Source organism: Somniosus microcephalus, unplaced genomic scaffold (genome assembly GCF_052327205.1).
Source record: "Somniosus microcephalus isolate GS21.2 unplaced genomic scaffold, FLI_Smic_1.0 unresolved_chr2, whole genome shotgun sequence".
Taxonomy (NCBI): Eukaryota; Metazoa; Chordata; class Chondrichthyes; order Squaliformes; family Somniosidae; genus Somniosus; species Somniosus microcephalus.
In genome coordinates this window covers 66,761,978-66,787,409 of record NW_028225180.1, presented here as the reverse complement: position 1 = coordinate 66,787,409, position 25,432 = coordinate 66,761,978, and the positions used below count along the sequence as shown (strand labels likewise).

At 43.2% G+C, this 25,432-nt stretch overlaps 1 protein-coding gene across 1 annotated transcript in view; it reads left to right on the top strand.

Annotated features, from left to right (window-relative positions):
• Nucleotides 1-25,432, top strand: part of LOC147092774 (NACHT, LRR and PYD domains-containing protein 3-like) — a 68,022-nt gene that overhangs the window by 27,383 nt on the left and 15,207 nt on the right. Inside the window, exons 3-5 of the mRNA XM_085976009.1 lie at nt 6,639-6,805; nt 14,381-14,552; nt 14,654-14,719. Coding sequence (XP_085832135.1) covers nt 6,639-6,805; nt 14,381-14,552; nt 14,654-14,719 — 405 coding nt within the window. The remainder of the gene's footprint in view (nt 1-6,638; nt 6,806-14,380; nt 14,553-14,653; nt 14,720-25,432) is intronic.

Here is a 25,432-nt window from a genome sequence, read left to right as displayed (position 1 = left end):
TTTCGTGTGAGGAGAGATTGAGTCGACTAGGCCTTTATTCACTAGAGTTTAGAAGAATGAGAGGGGATCTCATTGAAATGTATAACAGTCTGACAGGGTAGATAGGCTGGATGCAGAGAGGGTGTTTCCCCTGGCTGGAGGGTCTAGAACGAGGGGTCACATTCTCAGGATACGGCGTAGGACATTTAGGACTGAAATGAGGAGAAATTTCTTCACACAGAGGGTGTGAACCTGTGGAATTCTCTACCACAGATGGTTGTGGAGGCCAAGTCACTGAACATATTTAGGAAGGAGAAAGATAGATTTATTGACACAAAATGCATCAAGGGCTAAGGGAGGACGCGGGAATATGGTATTGAGATAGAGGACCAGCCATGATCACATTGAATGGTGGAGCAGGCTGGAAGGGCCGTATGGCCTACTCCTACTCCTGCTCCTATTTTTCTATGTTTCGATGAACGGAAGCATCGTGGTTATGTTACTGGACGAGTCATCCGCAGCTGGGGAATTTAAATTCAGTTAATTAAATAAACCTGTAATAAAAAGTAACGATCAGTAATGGTGACCATCAAACTACCTGATTGTCGTAAAAACACATCTGGTTCACTGACAATCTTTAGGAAAGGAAATCTGTCCTATACTTGACACATAACTGCCCTATCAAATGCCCTGATAAGCCAATCGGTTGTACCAAACCACTACAGAAAACAATAAGAAAAATAAAACCGGGTGAACCACACGGCATCGAACTCGGCATGGGCTTCTTAAATGGAAAATGCAAACGAGCCCAGTTGACACAGCAAAGTCCTCCTCAAAAACAGCTGGGAACGTGTGTCAAAATTTGGAGAGCTATCCCACGGACTAGGCAAGTAACAGCCTGACATAGTCTTACCTTTCGGCCAATGTCCCCGACTCCACCATCAACACCAGAGGAGTGGGCACAGTGGTATACAGTCAGATAGTTAGCATGCAGCTACAGCAAGCAATTAAGAAGGTAAATAGCATGTTGGCCTTTATTGCAACGGGGTTGGAATACAAAAGTAAGGATGTATTGCTACAATTTTACAGGGCTTTGGTGAGACAACTCCTGGAGTACTGTGATAAAAACAGAACATGCTGGAAATACTCAGCAGGTCAGTCGGCATCTGTGGAGAGAGAAACATAGTTCACGTTTCAGGCCAATGATGCATCGTCAGAACTGGAAAAAGCTGGAGATAGAACAGGTTTTTAAGCAAGTGCAGGGGCAGTGAAAGGGGGATGGGCAGATAGAACAAAAGGGAAGCTCTCTGGAGTACTGTGCACAGTTTTGTTCTCCTTAGCTAATGAAGGAATTATTTTCCATAGAGGCGGTGTAACGAAGGTTCACTAGATTGATTCCTGGGATAAGAGATTTTTCCTATGAGGTGACATTGAGTAGATTGTGCTTATACACTCCTGTGATTTGCAGAACGAGAGGTGATCTCATTCAAATATATTAGATTCTAATGCGCATTGACAGTATAGTTGGCTGGAGAGTCGAGACCTAGGGGACATTGTCTTAGAATAAGGGGTCGGCCTATAAGACTGAGATGACGCATATTTACTTCACTCAGACGGTTGTTAATCTTTGGAATTCTGTTCCCCAAAGGGCTGTGGAGGCTCAGTCATTGAGTACATTGAAGGCTGAGATACATTTTTGGACTCTAGTGGAATCAAGATATATAGTAATTGGGCGGGAATGTGGAGTTGAGGTCGAAGATCCCATGATCTTAATGAATGGCAGAGATTGCTCGATGGGCCGTATGGCCTACTCCTGCTCCAAATGTAAAATCCTGTTTCTGTATTCGGCAGTCCAGGAGCAGCATCATTTTGTTTTTGAGCAGATGGTAATATAGCTACATATAATTCGGAATACTGCCTGTTGCCATGGTTTAGTAACACTTCTAAAATGGATAACGTTTGTCTCAATATATTTTGAATAGTGAATACTGTTCCACATGTTATTCATTTCCGGACACTACCCCTCAGAAAAGAGATATTTGCCTTGGAGGGAATGCTGCACAGATTAATTGCAATGATATTGGGGCTAAAATGATTAATTTATGAGAACAGGTTGCATAAAATTATTTTGGTATTCCCTTGAATGTAGAAGATCAAGGGCTGAACTAATTGAGGTATCTAAGCTGATTTAAAGATATGTTCTAAAAGATAGCGAGAAACTATTTTTCCTCTTTTGGATGGAGTCCAGAAAAATGAGGGATAACTTTTTAATTAGAACTGGGCCGTTCAGAGGTGATGTTAGTAAGTATTTCTTCACACAATTGGTAGTGGATATCTGGAACACTTTTCCCCAAAAAGCGGTTGAAGCTTGGTCAATTGAAAATTTCAAAACTGAGATTAATAGATGTTTCTTTCGATTAGGCACTCTACAGCCCTCTGGACTCAACATAGAGTTCAACAATTTCAGATCATAACCTCGGCCCTATCACTTTTACATATTTTCCTCTTTTTTTTTATCCACACTTTTTGTTTGGCCTTTTTTTCTTCCCTCTCACATGGCCGCTGTCCTTCATTCTGCCAGCGCAATTCACATTTCATCTAGAGCCATCATTTCCTCCTTAACCTGTCCCATTACCACCTCCTCTTGCCTTGAATTTCTCTTAATGTCTCTCAATCTCTCTTAATCTCTCCTGCATTCTATCCTATCACTGACCTTCCCTTTTGTTCTTTCATCCATTCCGCCTTTTCCCAGCCCCTAAACTTGCTTTCCATTTCCTGCTTTTTTCCAGTTCTGACGAAAGGTCTTCGAAACGTTAACGCTGTTTCTCTCTCCACGGATGCTGCCTGGCCTGCTGAGTTTTTCCAGCATTTTCTGTTGTTATTTCGGATTTCCAGCATCCACAGTATTTTGCTATTGTATTAATAGATGTTTGTTAGGCTTAACAGTTATTAAGAATTACGGACCCAAGGAAGATCCATGGAGTTAATTTACAGGTCAGCCATGATCTAATTGAATGTTAGAACGGGCTGGAGGGAGTCAATGGCCTCCTCCTGTTGCTGTGTTCCTATGTAATCCTGCCACCACTGGGGGCCCTGTAGTGAACATTCCCACGTGTCACAGGAACACATTGAAGCGACACTGCCAAAGTGTGCAAAACCCATTGAAGTTTGATTGGCTTCATCAATGATCACCCGCTCCTAATTTCCCTGCAGAATATTCTCTACATCAGGAATAAGGTTGGTATTGGCTTGCACTGTGTGAATTAATATTATGTATGGGGCCTCCCATTGCGGATTCTCGGCAAACTGGAGCCCGTCTGGATGTCAGGTGTGGAGCTTAGTGGAAATCACTGGATTTCACTGGGCAGCTGCCTGTGTCAGACCTGATGTGCAGATTTGATCGAAACACTCTGGAAATGCTCGATCCCAGAGCTAACATCTGTTCTACTGATGGGGAACAACTGGTATGTTTAGCATTTTTGCGTTCTACTCCTCATTTTAACATTTCCATCTAAACCTCCTATTAATAATATATTTACTATAGTGCATCAGAACCTGGGAACGGCAGTCACCACCATGGTTGCAGCTCCAAGCAGGGGAGAAGATCCAACAGCTTCTATAATGAGAATAGGTACACGTATGTTCTCAAATCACTTAGTTATAATTTCTGTCCTGACAGATGTTCCAGTTCTCATGCAAGAGCCTGCAGCTCACACAGGAAGAGGGAACAGGACAGGGGTTTAGTAGATAGAGGGAAGTGAGTGACCATCTAGAGGGGTATCGCAGTCACTGTGGAGGCAGCCCCTGAGTCCCGCAACTAACCAATGTATACCTGGTATTGGGGACTGTAAGGTGGATAGACACCGTGTCTCAGCGGAGTGTCTTCCTGAGTAACCGTGTGACACCAGGGAGCAGGAGGCCAGCCCGAGTGCAGCACGTGTGAGAGGTAGGTAGGGCACAGAAATAGGGGAGCGATAATGTTGGGAGACTTTATAAATCAATGGAAAAGACAGATTGTTCTGCAACCCCAAAGCGGTCTTGAATGGTAAGTTACCTGCCTGATGCTAGAGGGAAGAGCCTCCTGGAACGGATGGGGCCACCTCTTGGAAGGAAAGTAGAGCAGAAAATAGCCATGGTCGCTGCCAATGACACAGGTAGAAATACGGTTTATACAGGGAATATTAAGACTTAGGCACTGGTCCAAAAAAAAGGTGTCAAGTTGATGATTTCTGGATTGCTATGCACAGGGCTGCTTGACGAGGGAAATATGAGGCTGGTCAATGTGCGGCTGCAGGGCGGAAGCAGAAGGGAAGTTATTCACGTTCTTGGGGCACTAGAGTGAGTTCGGTGAGAAGCGAAGGCATGGCCACGATATGAACCGACCAAGAACAATGGTTTTACAGAAAAGGTGAATAGAGCAGTGGGAAATGTGTCAGCTGATAGAACTAGAGGCTAGGGAATTTCCGGATCTGAGACTGGAGAGCAGAATTAACATAATTGTTGGAGCTGGAACAGAAGCTTCATGAAATTGTGAAAAGTTATTAGCAGGAAAGGAAACAATTTGATGTAGTGAGAGATGATGTTACTTGGTAAATAAAAATAAATCCAAAATGAGAAAGATTCAATATTCCAAAATAATGGAGCAACTATTGAGCGTTGTATCTGTGAATGTGCAAATTACAAGCATTTTTGGAAAGTCAGAAGCAAGCGAGATGCGATGTGATATATCTATAGAACATGGCCTGGGTTTTCACAGGACTCAGAGGGAAATGTTACTGCTTATAATATTCTGAGGGGAAATTCAAATAGTTGTGGATGCTATTATTAATAATGAGTTCTATGACAGCACTAAAACAGCAACAGACTTGCAATGATATAGCTCCTTTAATGTAGAACGCGCCAGGGCACTTCTCAGCCTCTTCCACCAAACACAATTTGACACTGAGCCGCATAATGAGATATAAGGGCAGGTGAACAAAATCTTGGTCAAAGAAGTAGGGTTTAAGAAATGTAAAAAATGCGGAGAGATGTGGAACGGTTTAGAACATGTGGGTGTTTTATGGAGCCATTCTATCATGGAATCCATATGTATGCAGTTCAGGATTATGAAGAGAATTGTTGATGAGTTTTGTAGACCAGCAGTAGTGGAGGTGAGAAAGAGGATGAACTGGGGGAAACTCGTTCTGGAGAATGACTTTTTGGGGAGATAGTAAATAATTCCTTTCATTTCTAATAGCGACGACGGATGTGAAAATGTTGGTGTACCAGAGGAAGATGTGGGTCAAGAGTTAGCGATCACTGTAGAGAAAGATTTGGATCTTCATCAAAATAACTGCGGTGGATAATTTACTGGGCACAGAGACGATGCACCCCAGACTGATAAAGGAAGGCAGAGCGGAGATATAGAAACATAGAAACATAGAAAATAGGAGCAGGAGTAGGCCATTCGGCCCTTCGAGCCTGCTCCGCCATTCAATGAGATCATGGCTGATCATCCAAATTCAGTACCCTGTCCCTGCCTTCTCCCCATATCCCTTGATCCCTTTAGCCTTAAGAAATATATCCAACTCTTTCTTGAATATACTTAATGAACTGGCCTCCACCGCCCTCTGTGGCAGAGAATTCCACCTGAACACAATTTATCAATCCATGTTTGATACCAAAAATATACAGGAGGACTGGAGGAGTCCAAGTAATGTCTCTATTAAAATATAAAGAGAGGATCATCCGGGTAACTAGACGAGAATTAACAGAAATATCTCCTTTTTTGCAAGAGGTGATGTGCACCCCAAACAGAAACAGGTCTCGCATGGAGGAATGCAGCGAATCGGCGTCCATCACACAAGACAGCATCCTGCTCCTGTGGTTCACTATTCTCTGGGAACACAACCACCGCCTGACATTTAACCTAGATCTGACGTTTTACAACTTAAAATTGAAACCGTATGTCCTCCCAAACCTATTTAATCGGAACAAACTGTCAAGTGGAACCCAATCTGTTCCCTTCATCATTTAATAAATCTTAGTCAGATCACACCAAGTTCAGACTTCAGTAAAGTGTAGATTCCCAACTCTTTTTTAGCATAAGATGTATTATACTGCGAATTCGTCTATTTTCCCTCCTCTGTACCATATCCAAAGCCTCAATATCACCCACCATGTGAGGAGACCCAAACTGTACACAGTATTCCAAGTGAGGCCAGGTTAAGGTATCGGACAAGGACAAAATATTATTCCTCATCTTATGACCTATGAATGCACCCACACCCTATCGCTCTAGTTATAGCTTCCCGGCATTGTTCATGTGCCTTTAGAGATGTATGCACTAGATGCCCAGATCTCATTCTTTCTACCCTTTCTTTAACGCTTTCCATGAAGGGTATATGAATTGTTGAGCATTCGTCCTGGCCACAAGCAAAACAATCCACTTGTCCAAGTTAAACTTAATTTACCAGCCACGAGCCCAATCTCCCAACACATTAAGATACAGATTTGGTGAGACGTGACTATACAAGTTGAGGGAATGTCGCACATGTGCTATCAGACGGTGTTTAATAATATGGCTCACAGGAGGTCTCAGCCGTTTGGTCTAAGAGGAAATGTAGCCGTCTGGCTAGAAAGTGGATAATGTGTTCAGTTTTCTCCATTTGTATTCACAGATCCGAACTCCACAATCACTGAGTTCTTGACAAATTGTGACGATTGTGAGCTGTTCCAGTTGACGAAATTCTACCGGGACAGACTGGAACAGGCGGTTGAAGGAGTGGTGGACAGAGTCAGCTCGTTGTTAACAGACGAGAGGCTTTTCAGTGGACAAGAACATCGGGTAATTGGGAGGGACACAGAATGAGTTGGATTATTTAAACATCGTAGAATGGACAGGATACTGTAATGATATCAGCAAATAGTGATGATATTTGTCTGTGTTTGATTACTTATGCCTTACAGCATATTTGTCTGTGTTTTTGATTACTTGTGCCTGACCAGCAGAGGTCATGTGAGAGACAAGCAGTCCAGAGGAGTTTTACTTTCAGTTTCATTCTAGATGCATCACAGCATAGTGTGTTCTGTAAAAAGCTGTAGAAAGTCTTGAACAAGACTTTAGATTAAACAACATTCTCTTTCAGAAATGAGTCTTTATTGAACCCAAAAAGAAATCAAAACATGGTGTCAGAAGTGGCTGAAAGAGAAAAAATCTGAAGTTAGCAACTTGATGGGACAGTGAAAGCAGTTGTGGCAAGTAAGCGAAATCAGCTCTCCACATATTAGCAAGCCAGAAGAGAACATCGTTGCTTACCATTAGAGAATAGCAAACGAAGTGAAAAAATGGAAGATTTACACCCACCGGCGACGCTTCAATTAACAGGTAATGTGGCTGAAAATTGGAGAAGGTTCAAACAACGTTTAGAGTTGTATTTAGCGGCAATCGGAGCTGACAAGAAAAGTAATAAACAGAAATTGTCACTGTTCTTGCATGTCGTGGGTGATGAAGCGCTGGAGGTGTATAATAACTTCACATTCGCTGTTGATGGAGACAAAATGAAGCTAGATAAAATAATGGAACAGTTTGAGGCCTACTGCATACCTAAACGCAACGTGACCTTTGAGAGGCACAAATTTTTCACGTGTACAGAAAATCGGCGAGACTATTGATCAGTATGTGACTGAACTGAGAAACCGGGGCAAATCGTGTGAATTTGGGGGACTCACAGACTCGCTGATAAAAGACAGACTGGTGTGTGGTATTCGAGATAATGGTCTAAGGGAAAGACTGCTAAGAGAGCAAGATCTAGACCTGGGAAAAGCCATAGCACTGTGTAGGGTTACAGAGACTGTGAAGTTGCAGGCAAAGGAGCTGTTCAGTGACAGTAGCTGCAACGTGGATGCAGTGAGAAAGAACGGATACAAACCGTTTAACAAAGAGAGCGTCAATGTGAAAAAAGAGACGTGGCCAGCAAACGAAAATGAAAGAGACAATCGGAAGTCATGTAGTCGATGCGGTACACAGCATCCGCCAAGAAAGTGTCCAGCATATGGTAAAACATGCAATAGATGCAACAAAAACAACCATTATGCCCGTTGCTGTAAGAACCAAGCACAACAAAGCAAGGTCCATACAGTAGATGAAAGCGAGATAGAGGAATTCAATGTAGATGTTGTGTCTGAAGACAAAAAAGAAAGAGACTGGATGTTGACACTAAAAGTGAATGACATACACATTCCATTTAAATTGGATACTGGAGCACAAGTTAATGTGATATCAGAGACCGATTTTAAGAGAATTAGACCCAGACCAAAGTTACATGGAATACAAGTGAAAGTGACCGGATACTCAGGTACTGATATACCAGTGAAAGGAAAATGCATTGTCAAAGTAACACACAAGGACAGAGAGCACACGCTAGCATTAATCGTGGTGCCAAAGGATGTGCAAGCCATACTAGGGTTAAAAGCCTGTGAGAGACTGAACCTGGTAAAGAGAGTCCTCGTTGTGGAAAGCGAAGGAGAGACAGTCTATGATGAACTCATGAAAGAGTACAAAGACCTATTTAAGGGTCTAGGCTGCATTCCAGGAGAACACACGATCAGAGTAGATAAAAGTATGACACCGGTCATACATCCATGCAGAAAAGTTCCGTTTGCTCTTCAAAAGCAACTGAAGGCAGAGTTGGACAGGATGGAAAGCCTGAACGTGATTCAGAAGATAGATGAGCCAACTGAGTAGGTGAGTTCCCTCGTCGTAGTGGACAAAAAGAATGGAAAGCTCAGAATTTGCCTGGATCCAAGAGATCTAAACAGAGCAATAAAGAGAGAGCACTTCAAGCTTCCTACACGTGAGGAAATCATGGCACAGTTTGCAAATGCAAAATATTTCAGCAAGTTAGATGTGTCCTCAGGATTTTGGCAGATGAAGCTGGACGAAGCAAGTTCAAGACTGTGCAAGTTCAACACTCCATTTGGCACATACAGATTCCTAAGGTTACCATTTGGCATTGCCTCAGCTCCTGAAGTGTATCACAAGACTATCCATATGATCTATGAGCACCTGGAGGGAGTTGATACATCAATGGATGACATCATAGTATGGGGAGCCACGAGAACTGAGCATGACGAGAGACTGAAAAAAGTGCTGGAAGCAACAAGGAAAACAAACCTGAAGCTGAATAGAGAGAAATGCCAGCTCGGGGTGACAGAACTGACTTCTACCAAAGAATGCTTGTATACCGCACAACGCCGCTCGAGTGTGGTATGTCACCAGCCCAACTCCTGATGGGACGTCGGCTAAGGTCAAACCTACCCATCCTGGAGAACCTCCTGAAAACAAAAGAGGGGGAGAAAGTGAGGAAGTTCAAAGAGCAACAGAAAGAAAAGCAAAAGTACTACTATGACTGAGGCAACAACTCAGATTCAAGGACAATCAATCAGAAAATCCTCAAGACATGTGAAGCCTCCTGAGAGACTCATTGAGCAAATTTAAGGACTATTGTTAAAGAAGGAAGTAATGTTATCTTATTCTTTCTTCAAGTTCTAGTGTATTGACATATTTCATGTGAACACACAAAGCAAGGGTAAAAAACCTTGATCATGATAATGATAATGTAAGTTCATTAAATGTTGTTAGTTAAAAGTAAATACTTTTGTTTTAAGAAAGGGAGATGTAATGATATCAGCAAATAGTGATGATATTTGTCTGTGTTTGATTACTTATGCCTTACAGCATATTTGTCTGTGTTTTTGATTACTTGTGCCTGACCAGCAGAGGTCATGTGAGAGACAAGCAGTCCAGAGGAGTTTTACTTTCAGTTTCATTCTAGATGCATCACAGCATAGTGTGTTCTGTAAAAAGCTGTAGAAAGTCTTGAACAAGACTTTAGATTAAACAACATTCTCTTTCAGAAATGAGTCTTTATTGAACCCAAAAAGAAATCAAAACATATACCAGGTCTTGGGATCCTATAATATTACAGAAGAGAAACAGGCCAAATAGGAAACAAATTGATAAAACTGAATATATTGTGAAACCGAAACAATGATACTAAGATGTGAAAATACCCAACGGATCCGACAGTATCTGTACAAAGGAAAGGGGTGCGGTTAGAATAAAACTCTTGTGTGAAAACAAGGGGACATATTTGTAGTAGGGCAGGGAAAAGCAAACCAGTGGCAACAGCCAGGAGTTAGAGGGAAAGTCGTAATTTTACTGAACTGAAAACTATTTAAAGGAAATTAAGGAATTGATAGAGGTCAAAAATCTTTGCAATGTAAATGAGAGGCATTTGAAGAACAAAAACAAAAATGTTAAAATGTATGAGACCCAAACAGGGTAACTAACCCCAAAACTCTGAAAATTTAAAACCCGATACGGGCAGCAGAACCTGCAGAGGAGCGTTACCCCCCAGGGGAGAAATTTAGGAAATTGCAGCAAGCAGCCTATAATGTTCTGTTAGTTACCTTTAATGGAATAGTAGTAAATGGAAATGATAATCAGGCAGGGTGTATAATGGAACGTCGATCTGCTCCCAGCCGTCCAATTTGAAAATATAAGTGGCTGAGGCTAATCCCAACCTCCTCCTCACTGCCTTGCCGTTAATATCCCACCTAGTCTAATCCCAACCTCCTACTCACTACCCATTACCGTTAATATCCCAACTAGTGTAATCACAACATACTGCCCACTACTCATTACCGTTAATATCCCACCTAGTCTAATCCCAACCTACTGCCCACGACTCATTACTGTTAATATCCCACCTAGTCTAATCCCAACCTCCTGCACACTCCTTATTACCGTTAATATTACACGCAGTCTAATCCCAACTTCTTGCTCACTACCTATTACCATTAATATTACACCATTGTAATCTGAACCTCCTGCTCGCTACCCATTACCTTTAAGATCCCAACTAGTTTATTTCCAACCTCCTAGTCACTTCCCATTACAGTTAATATCCCACCTAGTCTAATCCCAACCTCATGCTCACTACCCATTGCCATTAATATCCAAACTAGTGTAATCCCAACCTGCTGCTCACTACTCATTACTGTTAATATGCCTCATCGTCTAGTTCCAGTATTCAGCTCATTCTCCATACTCTGTCTTTCCTTTTTATCCACGCAACAATAGAATTAACCAGTATAAAAAATTGTTGATTTACATCCACAATAGTTAATGTGAGTGAATTAAGCTTTCTAGCCACGTCGTACATAACAGAGCAAAATATTCTGTGCCTGTGCTCTTGGTCTGGAACGTCCCTCCCCAGGGCAAAGCATCAGGAAATTGAGTTCATTCAGTCTGTAATTTCTGGTCGGCTGACTTCATGAATGGATTTCTACTTCATTTTGGTTACAGAGATCGAGTCTGGTGGTAAAATATTGAGGGTTGCATATTTTTATATTCTTTCATTGTTTAAAATATTTTAAATAGACTTTGCCATTTATTTAGTTCGTTTTTTTCTCCAGTCAAACATTGGGAAGATTGAAGCATTGTATTCCACCCCCACCACAAACACCGTTTCGACACTTAAGTTCATCCCCCTCCCCGCCACTCTCTGAGTCTGAAACTGACAGTTCTCAAGCTGGCCTGTGTGGAGTTTGCACATTCTCCCCGTGTTTGCGTGGGTTTTCTCCGGGTGCTCCGGTTTCCTCCCACAGTCCAAGGATGTGCGGGTTAGGTTGATTGGCCATGATAAAAATTGGCCCTTAATGTTAGGGGGGATTAAATACGTGGGGTTACGGGGATAGGGCTTGGGTGGGATGGCTGTCAGTGTAGGGACCGGGTGCTAGGGTTTGGATGATCAGCCATGATCTCATTGAATGGCGGAGCAGGCTTGAAGGGCCGAATGGCCTACTCCTGCTCCTATCTTCTATGTTTCTATGTATGTTTCTATGGCCATCCTATTTGCTCTCGAGCTGAATTTCTGACACCATATCCTCTCCATGACACATACAGCAGACTTCCATCTCCAAATCATTGCCTGCCTCCACTCTTTTCTCAACCCATCTGCTGCTGGAAGCCTCATCCATGCATTTTTCGCCTTTAACCTCGATTATTCCAATGCTCCTCTGGCTGGCCTCGCTTCCACCACCCAGCAGAAACCTCAGCTCCTTCAAAACCCTGCTGCCTGTATCTGTCCCACTCTGGTCCCACTCAGCTATCGCTCGTGTTCTGGTTTTCGAATGCCTCAAAGCTAAAATTCCCAATCTCCTGATCAAATTGCCTCACGGCCTCGCTGCTCCCTACTTCTGTAACAACCTGCAAACCTACAGCAGTCCCACAACAATTACCTGTTCCTTTTAATCTGGCCTCTTGTACAGCCCACCACCACCAGTGTTTGCTGAGCATTCAGTTGCTGATGAAAGGTCATCGACCTGAAATGTTAATTTTGTTTCTCTCTCCACAGTTGCTGCCTGGCCTGCTGAGCATTTCCAGCATTTTCTGTTACTATCTCAGCGTTTTGCTTCAGTTCCATCACATTTATTCCCCATTAATGCCTTAAATCAAGACGTTGGCAGAATATTCAGGGCCTGTTCACAATGGATCAGTACCTGGCCCAGTGACTGCGTTACATAGATACATAGATACATAGAAGATAGGAGCAGGAGTAGGCCATTCGGCCCTTCGTGCCTGCTCCGCCATTTAATGAGATCATGGCTGATCCTTTAATTCAGTATCCCGTCCCCGCCTTCTCTCCGTAACCCTTAACCCCTTTTGCCCGTAGAAATATATCTAATTCCCTCTTAAATATATTTAATGAGCTGGCGTACACTGCCCTCTGTGGCAATGAGTTCCACAGGTTCACCACTCTCTGAGTGAAGAAATTCCCCCTCATCTCTGTCCTAAATGGTTTAGCCCTTATCCTTAAATTATGTCCTCTAGTTCTGTTCTCACCCGCCAAGGGAAACATTCCTTCTGCATCCAGTCTGTCTAGACCTGTCAGAATTTTATACACTTCTATGAGGTCCCCTCTCAATCTTCTAAACTCCAGTGTGTACATCCCTAAACTACATAGTCTCTCCTCATAGGTCATTCCCGCCATTCCTGGTATCAGCCTGGTGAATCGCCGCTGCACCCCCTCCATGGCAAGAACATCCTTCCTCAGATGAGGCGACCAAAACTGTACACAGTACTCGAGGTGTGGTCTCACCAGTGCCCTGTACAGCTGCAGCAAGGTATCCCTGTTCCTGTATTCTAACCCTTTTGCTATGAAGGCCAGCATACCGTTTGCCTTCTTGACCGCCTGTTGCACCTGCATGCTCGCCTTCAGTGACTGGTGTACAAGAACACCCAGGTCTCTCTGTACTTCCCCCTCTCCCAATCTATTGCCATTTAAATAATAATTTGCCCTCCCGTTCCTGCACCCAAGGTGGATAACTTCGCACTTGTCCACATTATAGTGCATCTGCCATTTATCCGCCCAATCGCCCAGTCTGTCCAAATCGCTCTGGAGCTTCCTGGTCTCTTCCTCTGAGCCCACCCCACCTCCTAGTTTAGTGTCGTCTGCAAATTTGGAAATGCTGCATCCGACTCCCTGATCCAGGTCATTAATGTAAATTGTGAACAGCTGGGGGCCCAGGACAGATCCCTGTGGTACCCCACTTGTTACTGCCTGCCATTCAGAAAATGAGCCGTTTATTCCAACTCTCTGTTTTCTATCTGACAGCCAGTTCCCTATCCACGCCAAAACTTTCCCCTTTATCCCATGAGCCTCAATTTTCCATGCTAATCTTTTATGTGGGACCTTATCGAAGGCCTTTTGGAAGTCCAGGTACACCACATCTACTGGCTCTCCCCCATCTATTCTACCAGTTACTCCCTCAAAAAATTCCAATAGATTAGTCAAGCACGATTTACCCTTTGTAAATCCATGTTGACTCTGTCCTATCCTGTCCCCATTTGCTAAGTGCTCCGCTATTTCATCCTTAATGATGGACTCCAGCATTTTGCCCACAACTGATGTAAGGCTTACAGGTCTGTAATTACCTGCTTTTTCCCTACCCCCCTTTTTGAATAGTGGGGTAACGTTAGCTACCCTCCAATCCATCGGCACTGTTCCCGAGTCTAATGAATTCTGAAAAATCATCCTTAGTGCATCCGCTATCTCTAGGGCCACCTCCTTCAGTACCCTAGGATGCATGTTATCAGGCCCTGGGGATTTGTCCACCTTCAATCCCTTTAGCTTCCTTAACACCATATCCTTAGAGATATTGATTTGCGTCAGTTCCTCCTTTGCCAATGTCCCTATTTTTCCCGATATCCCAGGGAGGTTTTTTGTGTCTTCCTTCGTAAAGACTGACCTCAAAGAAACTAGTTTATCCAATCACAGAGCAGATGCTTTCCTTCTCATTCTCAGTGTTTTTATTTCACTCCACTCCTCAAAATATTCATAATTATTCTTCACAGAATGTCACAGAACTCGCGGAGAAGGGAAACCGAGCAGGCAGTTCCAAACTTCTTCTAAATCTGGTGATGGAGAAAAGCTCTCGGGCCCAAAAGGTGATGTGGGAATCCTTTATGAAAATATGCCATGAGGTGCCAAAGTTGGACGAAATACTGAAACACATACAGGAAATTGGTACGCTAAATCATACACTGATTGCAAATTCAGATTTAAACAATGTAGAATTTACTATATTACACAGATCTAACTTCATGAAATCTAATTGATTTAATCAGGTTCTGATCCATTTGGTTATATGAACATCGCAAAAGGTTTATCCGAAGTACACAGTCACCTAAAATGTAAGTGATGAAATGGAGATTTCAAACAGTTTATTTCACTTCTGGAAAAATTATAGTATGGGAATCAGAAAAATAGAGTATGAGAGTAAACTTGCAATGAACATAGAAGCGGATTGTAAAAGATTCTACAAGTATGTCAAAAGAAAAAATATTACTGAAGACAAATGTAGTTCCCTTACAGTCAGGAATGGGAGAATTTGTAATGGGGAATAAGGAAATGGCTGAGCAATTAAACAAATACTTTGGTTCTGTCTTCACAGAAGAGGACACAAATAACTTCCCAGAAATGCTAGGGAACCAAGGGTCTAATGAGAAGGGGGAATTAAAAGAAAATGGTATTCGTAAAAACAAGTGCTGGAGAAAATAATGGGACTGAATGCTCATAAATCCCCAGAGCGTGATAATCTGCAGCATACTAAAAGATGTAGCCATGGAAATAGTTGATGCATTGGTTGTCATCTTCCAAAATTCTATAGAATATGCAACAGTTCCTGCAGATTGGAGGGAGGCAAATGTAACCGCATTATATAAAAATGTAGGAAGAGAGAAAACAGGGAACTACAAACTGGTTAGCCTAACATCACAGGTAAGGAAAATGCTAGAGACTATTATGATGGCGGTAATAACAGGGCATGTAGAAAAAATCAACGCGATTAGTCAAATTCAACATGGATTTATGGAAGGGAAATCATTTTTGACAAACCTACTGGTGTTATTTGAGGATGTAACTGGTCGAATAGATAAGGGAAAACCAGTGGATGTGGCGTTTTTGGATTTTCAGAAGGCCTTTGATAAAGTCCCACGTAAGAGGTAGTGTGCAAAATTAAAGCACATGAGATTGGGGGTAATATACTGGCATGGATTGAAAATTGCTTAACAGACAGGAAACTGAGTTTTGGAATAAATGAAGCTTTTTCGGAGTGGCAGGTAGTGACTAGTGGGGTACCGCAGGGATCAGAGCTTGGGCCCCAGCTATTCACAATATATATCAATGATTTGAATGAGTGAACCAAATGTAATATTTCCAAGTTGGCTGACGAAACGAAATGGATTGTGAGTTGTGAGGATGACTCAAAGAGACTTCAAGGCGATTTAGACAAGTTGAGTGAATGGAAAAATACATGGCAGATGCAATATAACGTGGATAAATGTGAAGTTCATCACTTCGGTAGGAAAAACAGAAAGGCAGAGTATTATGTAAGATATGCTAGATTGGGATATGCTAATGTACAATGGGACCTGGGTGTCCTTGAACACCAGTCATTGAAAGCAAACATGCAGGTGCAGCAAGCAGTTAGGAAGGCAACTGGTATGTTGGCCTTCATTGCAAGAGGATTTGAGTACAGGAGCAAGGATCTCTTACTACAGTTGTACAGGGCCTTGGTAAGACCATACCTGGAGTACTGTGTGCAGTTTTGGAGTGCTTACCTAAAAAAGGATATACTAGCCATAGAGGGAGTGCAGCGAAGCTTCACCAGACTGATTCCTGGGATGGCATGGCTGTTGTATGAGGAGAGATTGGGTCGTCAAGGCCTATATTCATTTGAGTTTTCAAGAATGAGAGAGGATCTCAGTGAAACGTATAAAATTCTGACAGGGCTACACAGACTGGATGCAGGGAGGATGTTTCCCCTGGCTGGGGTGTCTAGAACGGGGGTCACTGTCTCAGTATACGGGATAGGACATTTAGGACTGAGATGAGGAGAAATCTCTTCACTCAGAGGGAGATGAAACTGTGGAATTCTCTACCACAGACGGCTGTGGAGGCCAAGTCACTGAATATATTTAAGAAGGAGATAGATTGATTTCTATACACAAAGTCATCAAGGGGTATGGGGAGAGAGCGGGAATATGGTATTTGAGATAGAGGGTTAGCCATGATCATATTGAATGGCGGAGTAGGCTCGAATGGCTGAATGGCCTACTCCTGCTCCTATATTTCTATGTTTCTGAGAATCAGAATATTTTACTGTAGTCGTTTGTTTCGATGTTGGCGATATCTGCGAATCAGAGGCTCAAAGGCTGTGGAAAAAGAATGAAAGTGTATTTGTGTGTTCAATCTGCTGCATAAATTGCAGTTACTTTTCGCTCATATTTCTGCATTATTTGTAAATTTTCAGATTTTTATTGCTCCAGTTAATTCAGTTGCATATTGCTATCAGTTGTAAAGCCCCATACACACCCAGAAGGCTCCTGAAACTGTGAAAACCCATGCACAACTGACAGGATCCTGATACAGTCTGAAAACCCATACACACCTGGCAGGATCTGGATACACTGTGAAACGCCATTCACACCTGGCAGGATCGTGAGACATGGTGAAACCACATACACACCTGGCAGGATCCTGATATACTGTGAAACCCCATACACACCTGGCAGGATCCTGATACACTGTGAAACTCCATACACACCTGGCAGGATCTTCATACACTGTGAAACCCCTTACACACCTGGCAGGATCTTGATACACTACATGACCTCATATACACCTGACAGGATCTTGATACATTGTGAGACACCATACAAACCTGACAGTCTGCTGATAAACTGTGAAACCCCATACAAACCTGGCAGAATGCTGATAAACTGAAACTGCATGCACACCTGGCAGGATCTTGATGCACTGTGAAACCCCATACACACCTGGCAGGATCCTGATACACTGTGAAATCCCATACACACTTGGCAGGATCTTGATACACTGTGAAACACTTACAGAGAGCCAGATTTAGAGTCCATGTGGATAGAGTTAAAATATCATGTACTGGCCCAGAAATTAGTTTCAGGGGCTTGCCGTGCGTGCAAGCCCCCGATGTGCACTTACCCGGTGCGCCGACAGCTGAAGCCTGGGCCTGGTTGGAATTCCTGTCACTGGCCCGGTTCAGCTGTCGCGCTGTGCATGCTGAAATCCAGCACTTCCAACGGGCCCACGCATGAGTACCCCGTCCGTACTCATGCGTTGGGACCGGAATTACTGGGCCAATACCAATTACACAGATCACCTAAAAGAGAAAGGTAGGTTAAGCAAGAAATATGTAAAAAAAATTAGGGAAATTAGTAAAAAATATAAATATAAATAAAGAACATGAATACTAATCATGGTGGATTTCAACCACGAAATTAATTAGCCAGAAATGTTAGATAGAGGGGATAAGGAATGCAGTTCCTTCAATCCCTTCCATCCCAATATTTAAGAATCCCAACGAGCGAGGAATCATTACTGGTTCTAATAATGGGGAATGAACCGGAGCAGATAAGAAAACTAAAAGGAGGGGAATGTGTAGGCAATATTGAACTTAATACAAAATGTATTAAGATAATAATTGAGGAGGAAATAACTACGACGACCATCATAGTAATGGATTGGAAAAAATACAATTTTATACGTCTGAGAATAAAACTTGGGAGAATAAAATGTATAACTTTATTCAAAAATAAAGATTTGGAACAGCAATGGGAAACATTTAAAACCGTACTCAACAGGGTCCAGGAAAAACATAATCTGCTGAAAAAAACAAGAATAAGCTAAGCACTAATGAAACACCATGGATAAATAAAGATATTTGGAAATAAATAAGGGTAAGTAAAGTGGCTTACACTGAGTACATGGACAAAAGGTGAGAGCATGACAAGGGAAAGTATGAATCATAGAATAGTTACAGTACAAGAGGCCATTTGGCCTTTCGAGCCTTTGCCGGCTCTCTGCAAGAACACTTCAGCTATTCCCACTCCCCCATCCTTTGCCCGCAGCCCTGCATTTTTTTCCTTCAGGCACTTATCCAAGTCCATATTGAAAGCCACGATTGCATCTGCCTCCACCAGCCTTTCAGGCAATGCATTCCAGATCATAACCACTTACTTCATAAAAAAGTTTCATCATGTTGTCTTTGGTTCTGCTGCCAATCACTTTAAATCTGTGTCGTCTGCTTCTGGACCCTTCCGCCAATGGGAACAGTTTTTCTATATCCACTCTGTCTTGATTCCTCATGATTTTGAACACCTCTGTCAAATCTCCTGTCAACCTTCTCTGCTTTAAAGAGAACAACCCCAGCTTCTCTAGTCTATCCACATAACTGAAGTCGCTTATCCATGGAACCATTCTTGTAAATCTTTTCTACACCCTCTCTAAGGCCTTCACTTTCTTCCTAAAGTGCGGTGCCCAGAATTGGATAAAATACCCCAGTTGAGGTCGGATCAGTATTTTATAAACGCTCAAGAGATTAGGAGAGAAGTCAAAAAACTATTAGGAAGGCAAAGGGGAAATATGAAACTAAATAACCAAGGAACATGAATCAAAATAGGAAAATATCCTACAAGCATATAAAGAAGGAATGTCAGTATGGGAATATGGCCACTAAAGGGCAGTCAAGATAAAATCTCAGGCAGTGATAGCGAAATGGCAGAAATATTAAATAATTACTTTGCTTCAGTATTTACCAGGGAGACAGAGAAGGTGGACCTGACAATGAAATATGGGATTAGAAATTATATAAGCGCAATTGAGATAAAAAGGAGAAATATTAAATAAGCTAATCAATATGAGTAAAACCACCCAGTCCGGACTGATTACATTCGCGCATTCTAAAATAATCTAGTGAAGAGATAGTAGAGGTGCTATTACACATATTTAATATTTTTTTAGAATAAAGTGTAATGCCAGGTTACTGGTGGATTGCTAACATAATACCTATATTTATCAAGGAAGATGGAACATGACCAGGGATCTAAAGAGCAGTCAGATTAACATCGGTGGTAGAAAAAATAATGGAATTCCTACTATAGGAGAACATAGAAGAACATCATAGTCAACATGAATTTCACAGGGGAAATTCTTTCTTGACTAACCACATTGAATTCCTTGAAGTGGTATTGGAAAGAATAGATCAAGCTATTGTTGTAGATATAATTGATCTAGATTCCCAAAAGGCTTTCGATAAGTTACCACATAATATACCAATGAATAAGGAATGAATGCAGAGTCAGCGGGCAAGCAGCAGAATGTATAGCTAGCTGGATTCAAAACTGAAAGCAGAGAATAGGGGTAAATGGTAGCTATTCAGAGAGGCAGAAGCTGGAAAGTGGGGTCCAACTAGGATCAGTGCTGGGACCAATGTTTTTCACGATTTATATTAAAGATTTAGGCCTAGAAATTGAGTGGGGTCAGCGCCCATTTAGAGGCGCTAGAGGGCCTAGCGCCGCAATTATAGCCACTTCTGAAATTGACTAGGGCCCTACCATCGGCGTTACACCGGTTGCGCTGCGCCGGCACCGATGACGTCATCGGCGTGCGCAGCACCCCGGTTGCCATGGTAACGCGCCCGAACGCCGAAATTCAGTTGCAGCCGCCTCGCCCGTGGCAGCCGCAACCAACGATTTTTCAGAAGTGCCTTCATGGTCCTAGCGCCGGCGCATTAAGGTGGCACGGCGGCCGGCCGCTTTCCCGGCGGCCGCCTGCCCGCACCTCCCTCCCCGGACTCCTCCACCACCCCCCCACGGCACAGATGTGTGTGGGCCGAGAGCCCGGCACTTCTCCGAGGTGCCGGGCTCATTTTTTCCCCGAATCCAACGGCCAGCGGGCGGCTGCAGGCAGCTCCTCCTTAATAGAAGGAGGAGGCCTGCAGTACCCCAGCCTGCCGCACCGCATCGGGTGCCGCAGCGGGGGATTAGCGCCGCAATCCTGCAGTCAGCGCCCATTGGGAGGCGCTGACACCCTCCAGTAGCACCCGCAGCCGTCTGGGCGCGGCGCTACTGAATTTTTGGCGCGCGCAGCGGGACTTAGCGCCGGCGCAAAATTTCCGGCGCTAAAGCCCTGGCACGGACCCAACTCAATTTCTAGGCCTTAGACTTTGGAATCAAAAACACAATTTTAAATTTGAGGATGACAACAAATTTGGGTGGGGGGTGATATTCAATGCTGAGGTGGACTGCAACAAGTTACAAGAAGGCATTAATGAATTTTAAGAACGGGCGTATAATTGGCAAATTAAGTTCAAACCGATAAATGTGAGCTATTCCATTTTGGTAAGAAAATAAGGAGGTCACATACTACTTGGAAAATAAGAATCTAAGTGGTGTAAAAAAAACAAAGGGATCTCTGAGTAAAATTGCACAAATCACTAAAAGTAGCGACACAGGATAATAAGTAATAAATTAGCTCTTTTTCTAAAGGGATAGTATTGAAAAGTAGAGAAGTTGTGCTAAACTTTTATCGAATCTTGGTTAGACCACAATTGGAGTACTATGTACGATTTTGGTCGCCATATTTTAGAAAAGATAAAAAGGCATCGGAGATGTTGCAAAAATATATACAAGGATGATACCAGAAATGCAATGTTATACCTATCAGCAAAGGATGAACAGGCTGGGTCTCTTTTGTCTCTTCATCAGCACTGGAAAAAAGCTGGACATGTAACAGATCTTAACCAAGTGTAGGGGCAGGGACAAGGGCGAGGGTAGGAAAGAACAAAAGATAAGGACTGTGATGGGATGGAGGGCAGGAGAGATTAAGAGATATTAAGAGAGATTTAAGAGTTGGTGCAAGGTAAAAGAAGATGATAATGGGACAAGTTTAGAAACAAAAGATTGCTCTAGATGAAGTGTCTATGGCACTGGCAGCATGAAAGACAGCTGACATGTGGGGGAGAAAACAAATGGGAAAAAACATAGGGGCAGACGTTATGGTCTGAAATTGTTGAACTCTATGTTGAGTCCCGAAGTCTGTAAACTGCCTAACCGAAAGATGAGGTGCTGTTTCTCTAGCTTACGTTGAGCTTCATTGGAACAGTGTAAGAGGCTCAGGACGGTGGGAGTGGAGCAGAGAATTAAAGTGACAGGCGATTGGAAGCTCGGGATAAAACTTTCAGACTGAATGGAAGTGTTCCAGAAAGCGATCACCAAATCTGATTTTTTTCTTCCCAATGTAGAGCACACCGCATCGTGAGCAACGAATACAGTATAGTAAATTGCAGGAACTACAAGTAAATCGCTGTTTCACCTGGAAGGAGTGTTTGGGGCTCTATACAGTGGGAGGGGTGGAGGTAAAACTGCATGTGTTGCATCTTGTGCGCTTGCACGGGAAGATGCCAGGTGAAGGAGAAGGGCTGTTAGGGTTGATTGAGGCGTGGACCAGACTATCGCGGAGGGAGCTGTCCCTTCGGAATGCTGAAAGGGAAGGTGAGGGGAAGATGTGTTTGGTGGTTGGATGATGCTGGACGTGGCGGAAATTGAGGAGGAGGATCCGCTAACTGTGGAGGCTGGTGGGGTGAAACGTGAGGGCAAGGGGAACCCTGTTGTGGTTCCAGGTGGGAGGTGAAGGGGACAGAGCAGAAGTGCGGGAAATTGAATGGACAGGATCAAGGGCCATGTCAACCAGAGTAGAGGGGAATCCTCGGTTAAGGAAAAAGGAAGTCATGTCGGAAGCACTAGTTTGGAAGGTGGCATCGTCAGAGCAGATGCGGCGGAGATGGATAAACTGGGAGAATAATATGGAGTCCTTACAGGAGGCGGGGTGGGAGGAAGTGTAGTCCAGTTAGCTGTGGGAGTCAGCGGGCTGGTAATTAATGTTTATCAATATCCTATCCCAGAGATGGAGAGGGAAAAGTCGAGGAACGGAAGGGAAGATTCGGAGATGGACCATGTGAAGGTGAAGGAGGGATGGAAATTGGAAGCAAAGTGAATACAATTTTCTAGTTCAGGTTGAGAGCAGGAAACAGCTACGATACAGTCGTCAATGTATTGGAAAAAGAGGTGAGTGAGGGGACCTGAGTAGGACTGGAACAAAGAATGTTCCACATATCGCACGAAAAGGCATAGTTGGGATCCATACGGGTTCCCATAGTAAGACCTTTAATTTGGAGGAAGTGAATGGAGTCAACGGAGAAGTTGTTCAATGTGAGAACAAGTTCATCCAGGCGGACGAGGGTAATGGTGGATGGGGACTGGTTGGGCCTCTGTTCAAGGAAGAAGCTGAGCGCCCTCAGTCCATCCTGCTGGTGGATGGAGGTGTAGAGGAATTGGACGTCCATCGTGAAAAGGAAAAGGTTGGGTCCAGGAAACTGTTAAAGTGGCGGAGGGCATCAGAAGTGTCGTGGATGTAGGTGGGAAGAGACTGGACAAGGGGAGAAAAAATATAGTCGAGATAGGAAAAGATAATTCCGTGGGGCAAGAACAGGTTGAAATGCTGGGTCTAACAGGGCAGTCCTGTGGATCTTAGGAAGGAGGTATAAGCAGGCTGTGCGGGTTTGGGAAACTATGAGGTTGGCGGTCGTGGAGGGAAGATCTCCAGAGGAACTGAGGTCAGCGACGGTATGGAAAACGGTGGCTTGATGTTCGGTAGTGGGGTCATGGTCCAGACGGATGTAGGAGGAGTTGTCGGAGAGTTGGCGTTCAGCCTCTGCTAGATAGAGGTCGGTATGCCAAACAACAACAGCACCACCCCTGTCATCAGGTTTAGTGACAATGTTGAGCTTGGATCTGAGAGAATGGAGAGCTGCAAGTTATCTCTGCATCTAACCTGTCAATCCCCCTCAGAATCTTATATATTTCAAGGAGATCAGCTCTCATTCTTCTAAACTCCAGAGAGTATAGGCCCAGTCTACCAATTTTACCTCACAGGACAGCCCTTTCATCACAAGGATCATTCTAGTGAACCTTCGCTGCACCACCCCAAAGGTAAGTATATCCTTTCTCAGATAAGGAGACCAAAATGTGCCCAGTACTCCAGCCATGGTCTCAACAAAGCCCGGTACAATTGCAGTAAGACTTTCTTACTCTTGTACTTCAACTCGCTTGCAATAAAGGCCAACATGCCATTTCCAATTGCTTCCTGTTCTTGCATGCTAACTCTTTGTTTCCTGTATGAGGACAACTAAATCTCTCTGAAGAACAACGTTTAAGAATTGTTCACAATTGAAAAACATATTATGTTTCTCTATTTTTCCTGTCAAAGTGAATAACCTCATATTTCCCCACATTATACTCCACCTGCTCCCTTATTGCACACTCAATTAACCTGTCTATTTCCCTTTAAATGTTCACTTTGTCTACTGCTCACAGCTTAATTTCCAACCTAGCTTTATACCGTGAGCAAACTTGGATACATTGCACTGGATTCCTTTATCTAACTCATTAATATAGATTGTAAAGAGCGGCATGTCACGAGTTACAGCCTGTCGAATGAAAAATGAAAAGTTTATCCCTACACTCTGTTTTCTCTCCGTAGACAAACATCTATCGATGCTAATATATTATACCCAACCCATGAACCCTTATCTTGCATAGCAACGTCTTATGTGGAACCTTATCGATTACCTTTTGCAAATCCAAATATATTACATCTACTGGTTTCCTTTTATCTACCCTGCTAGGAGCATCCTCAAAAATCTCTAATGTATTTGTTACACACAGTTTACCTTAGATAGAGCCATTTTAACTTTGCCTAATAATTATGATTTTCTAAGTGACCGGTTACACTTCCTTAATAATGGGTTCCAGCATTTTTCCAACAAATGATGTCAGGCTCACTGGCCTGCAGTTCCCTGTTTTCTCTCTCGCACCTATCTTGAATAATGGGGTTACATTTGAAACCTTCCAATCGGCTGGGACCATTCTATTATCTAGGGAATTCTGTTTCTACTTGTGGGGAAGAGCAACATGAGAGGCTATTAAAATAAAATTGTCAACAAGAAATCAAACAGGGAATTCATAAGAAAAGTCTTTACTCAGTGAGTAGTGAGAATGTGGAACTCGGTACCCCAGAATATGGTTAAAGCGAATAGTATAAATGCAGTTAAGTAGAGGCTAGATAAGCATATGAGGGAGAAGATAATACAGGGTAATGCCGATGGAGTTATAGTTGGACAGACGGAACGAGGCTCGAGTGGAGCATAAAAGGTGGCATAGACTGCTTTCGCCAAATGACCGATGTATGTGCTTTAGAAGCTATGTAATTCTATATAATACACTGTGAAAATCCATACACACCTGGCAGGATCCTGTTACACTTTGAAACCCCATACACACCTGGCACATGCCTGATACACTATGAAACCCCACATACCTTGCAGGCTCCTGTTACACTGTGAAACCACATACACATCTGGCAGGATCCTGGTACACTGTGTAACCCCATACACACCTGGCAGGCTCCACAAACACTGTGAAACCCCATACAGGCCAGTGAGCCTAACATCAGTGGTAGGGAAATTATTGGAAAAAATTCTGAGGGACAGAATTGGTCTCCACTTGGAGAGGCAGGGATTAATTAGGGATAGCCAGCATGGCTTTGTCAAGGGAAGATCATGTCTGACCAATTTGATTGAATTTTTTGAGGGGGTGGTTAGGTGTGTGGATGGGGGTAGTGCAGTGGATGTGGTTTACATGGATTTCAGTAAGGCGTTTGATAAAGTCCTACATAGGAGACTGGTCAGGAAGGTAAAAGCCCATGGGATCCAGTGTGCCTTGGCACATTGGATCCAAAACTGACTTAGTGGCAGAAGGCAGAGGGTGATGGTCGAAGGTTGTTTTTGTGACTGGAAGCCTGTGTCCAGTGGGGTACCGCAGGGATCGGTGCTGGGTCCCTTGCTGTTTGTGGTCTACATTAATGATTTGGATGTGAATGTAAAAGGTGTGATCAGTAAGTTCGCAGATGACACGAAAATTGGTGGGGTGGTCAATAGCGAGGCGGGAAGCCTGTAGGACGATATAGATGGG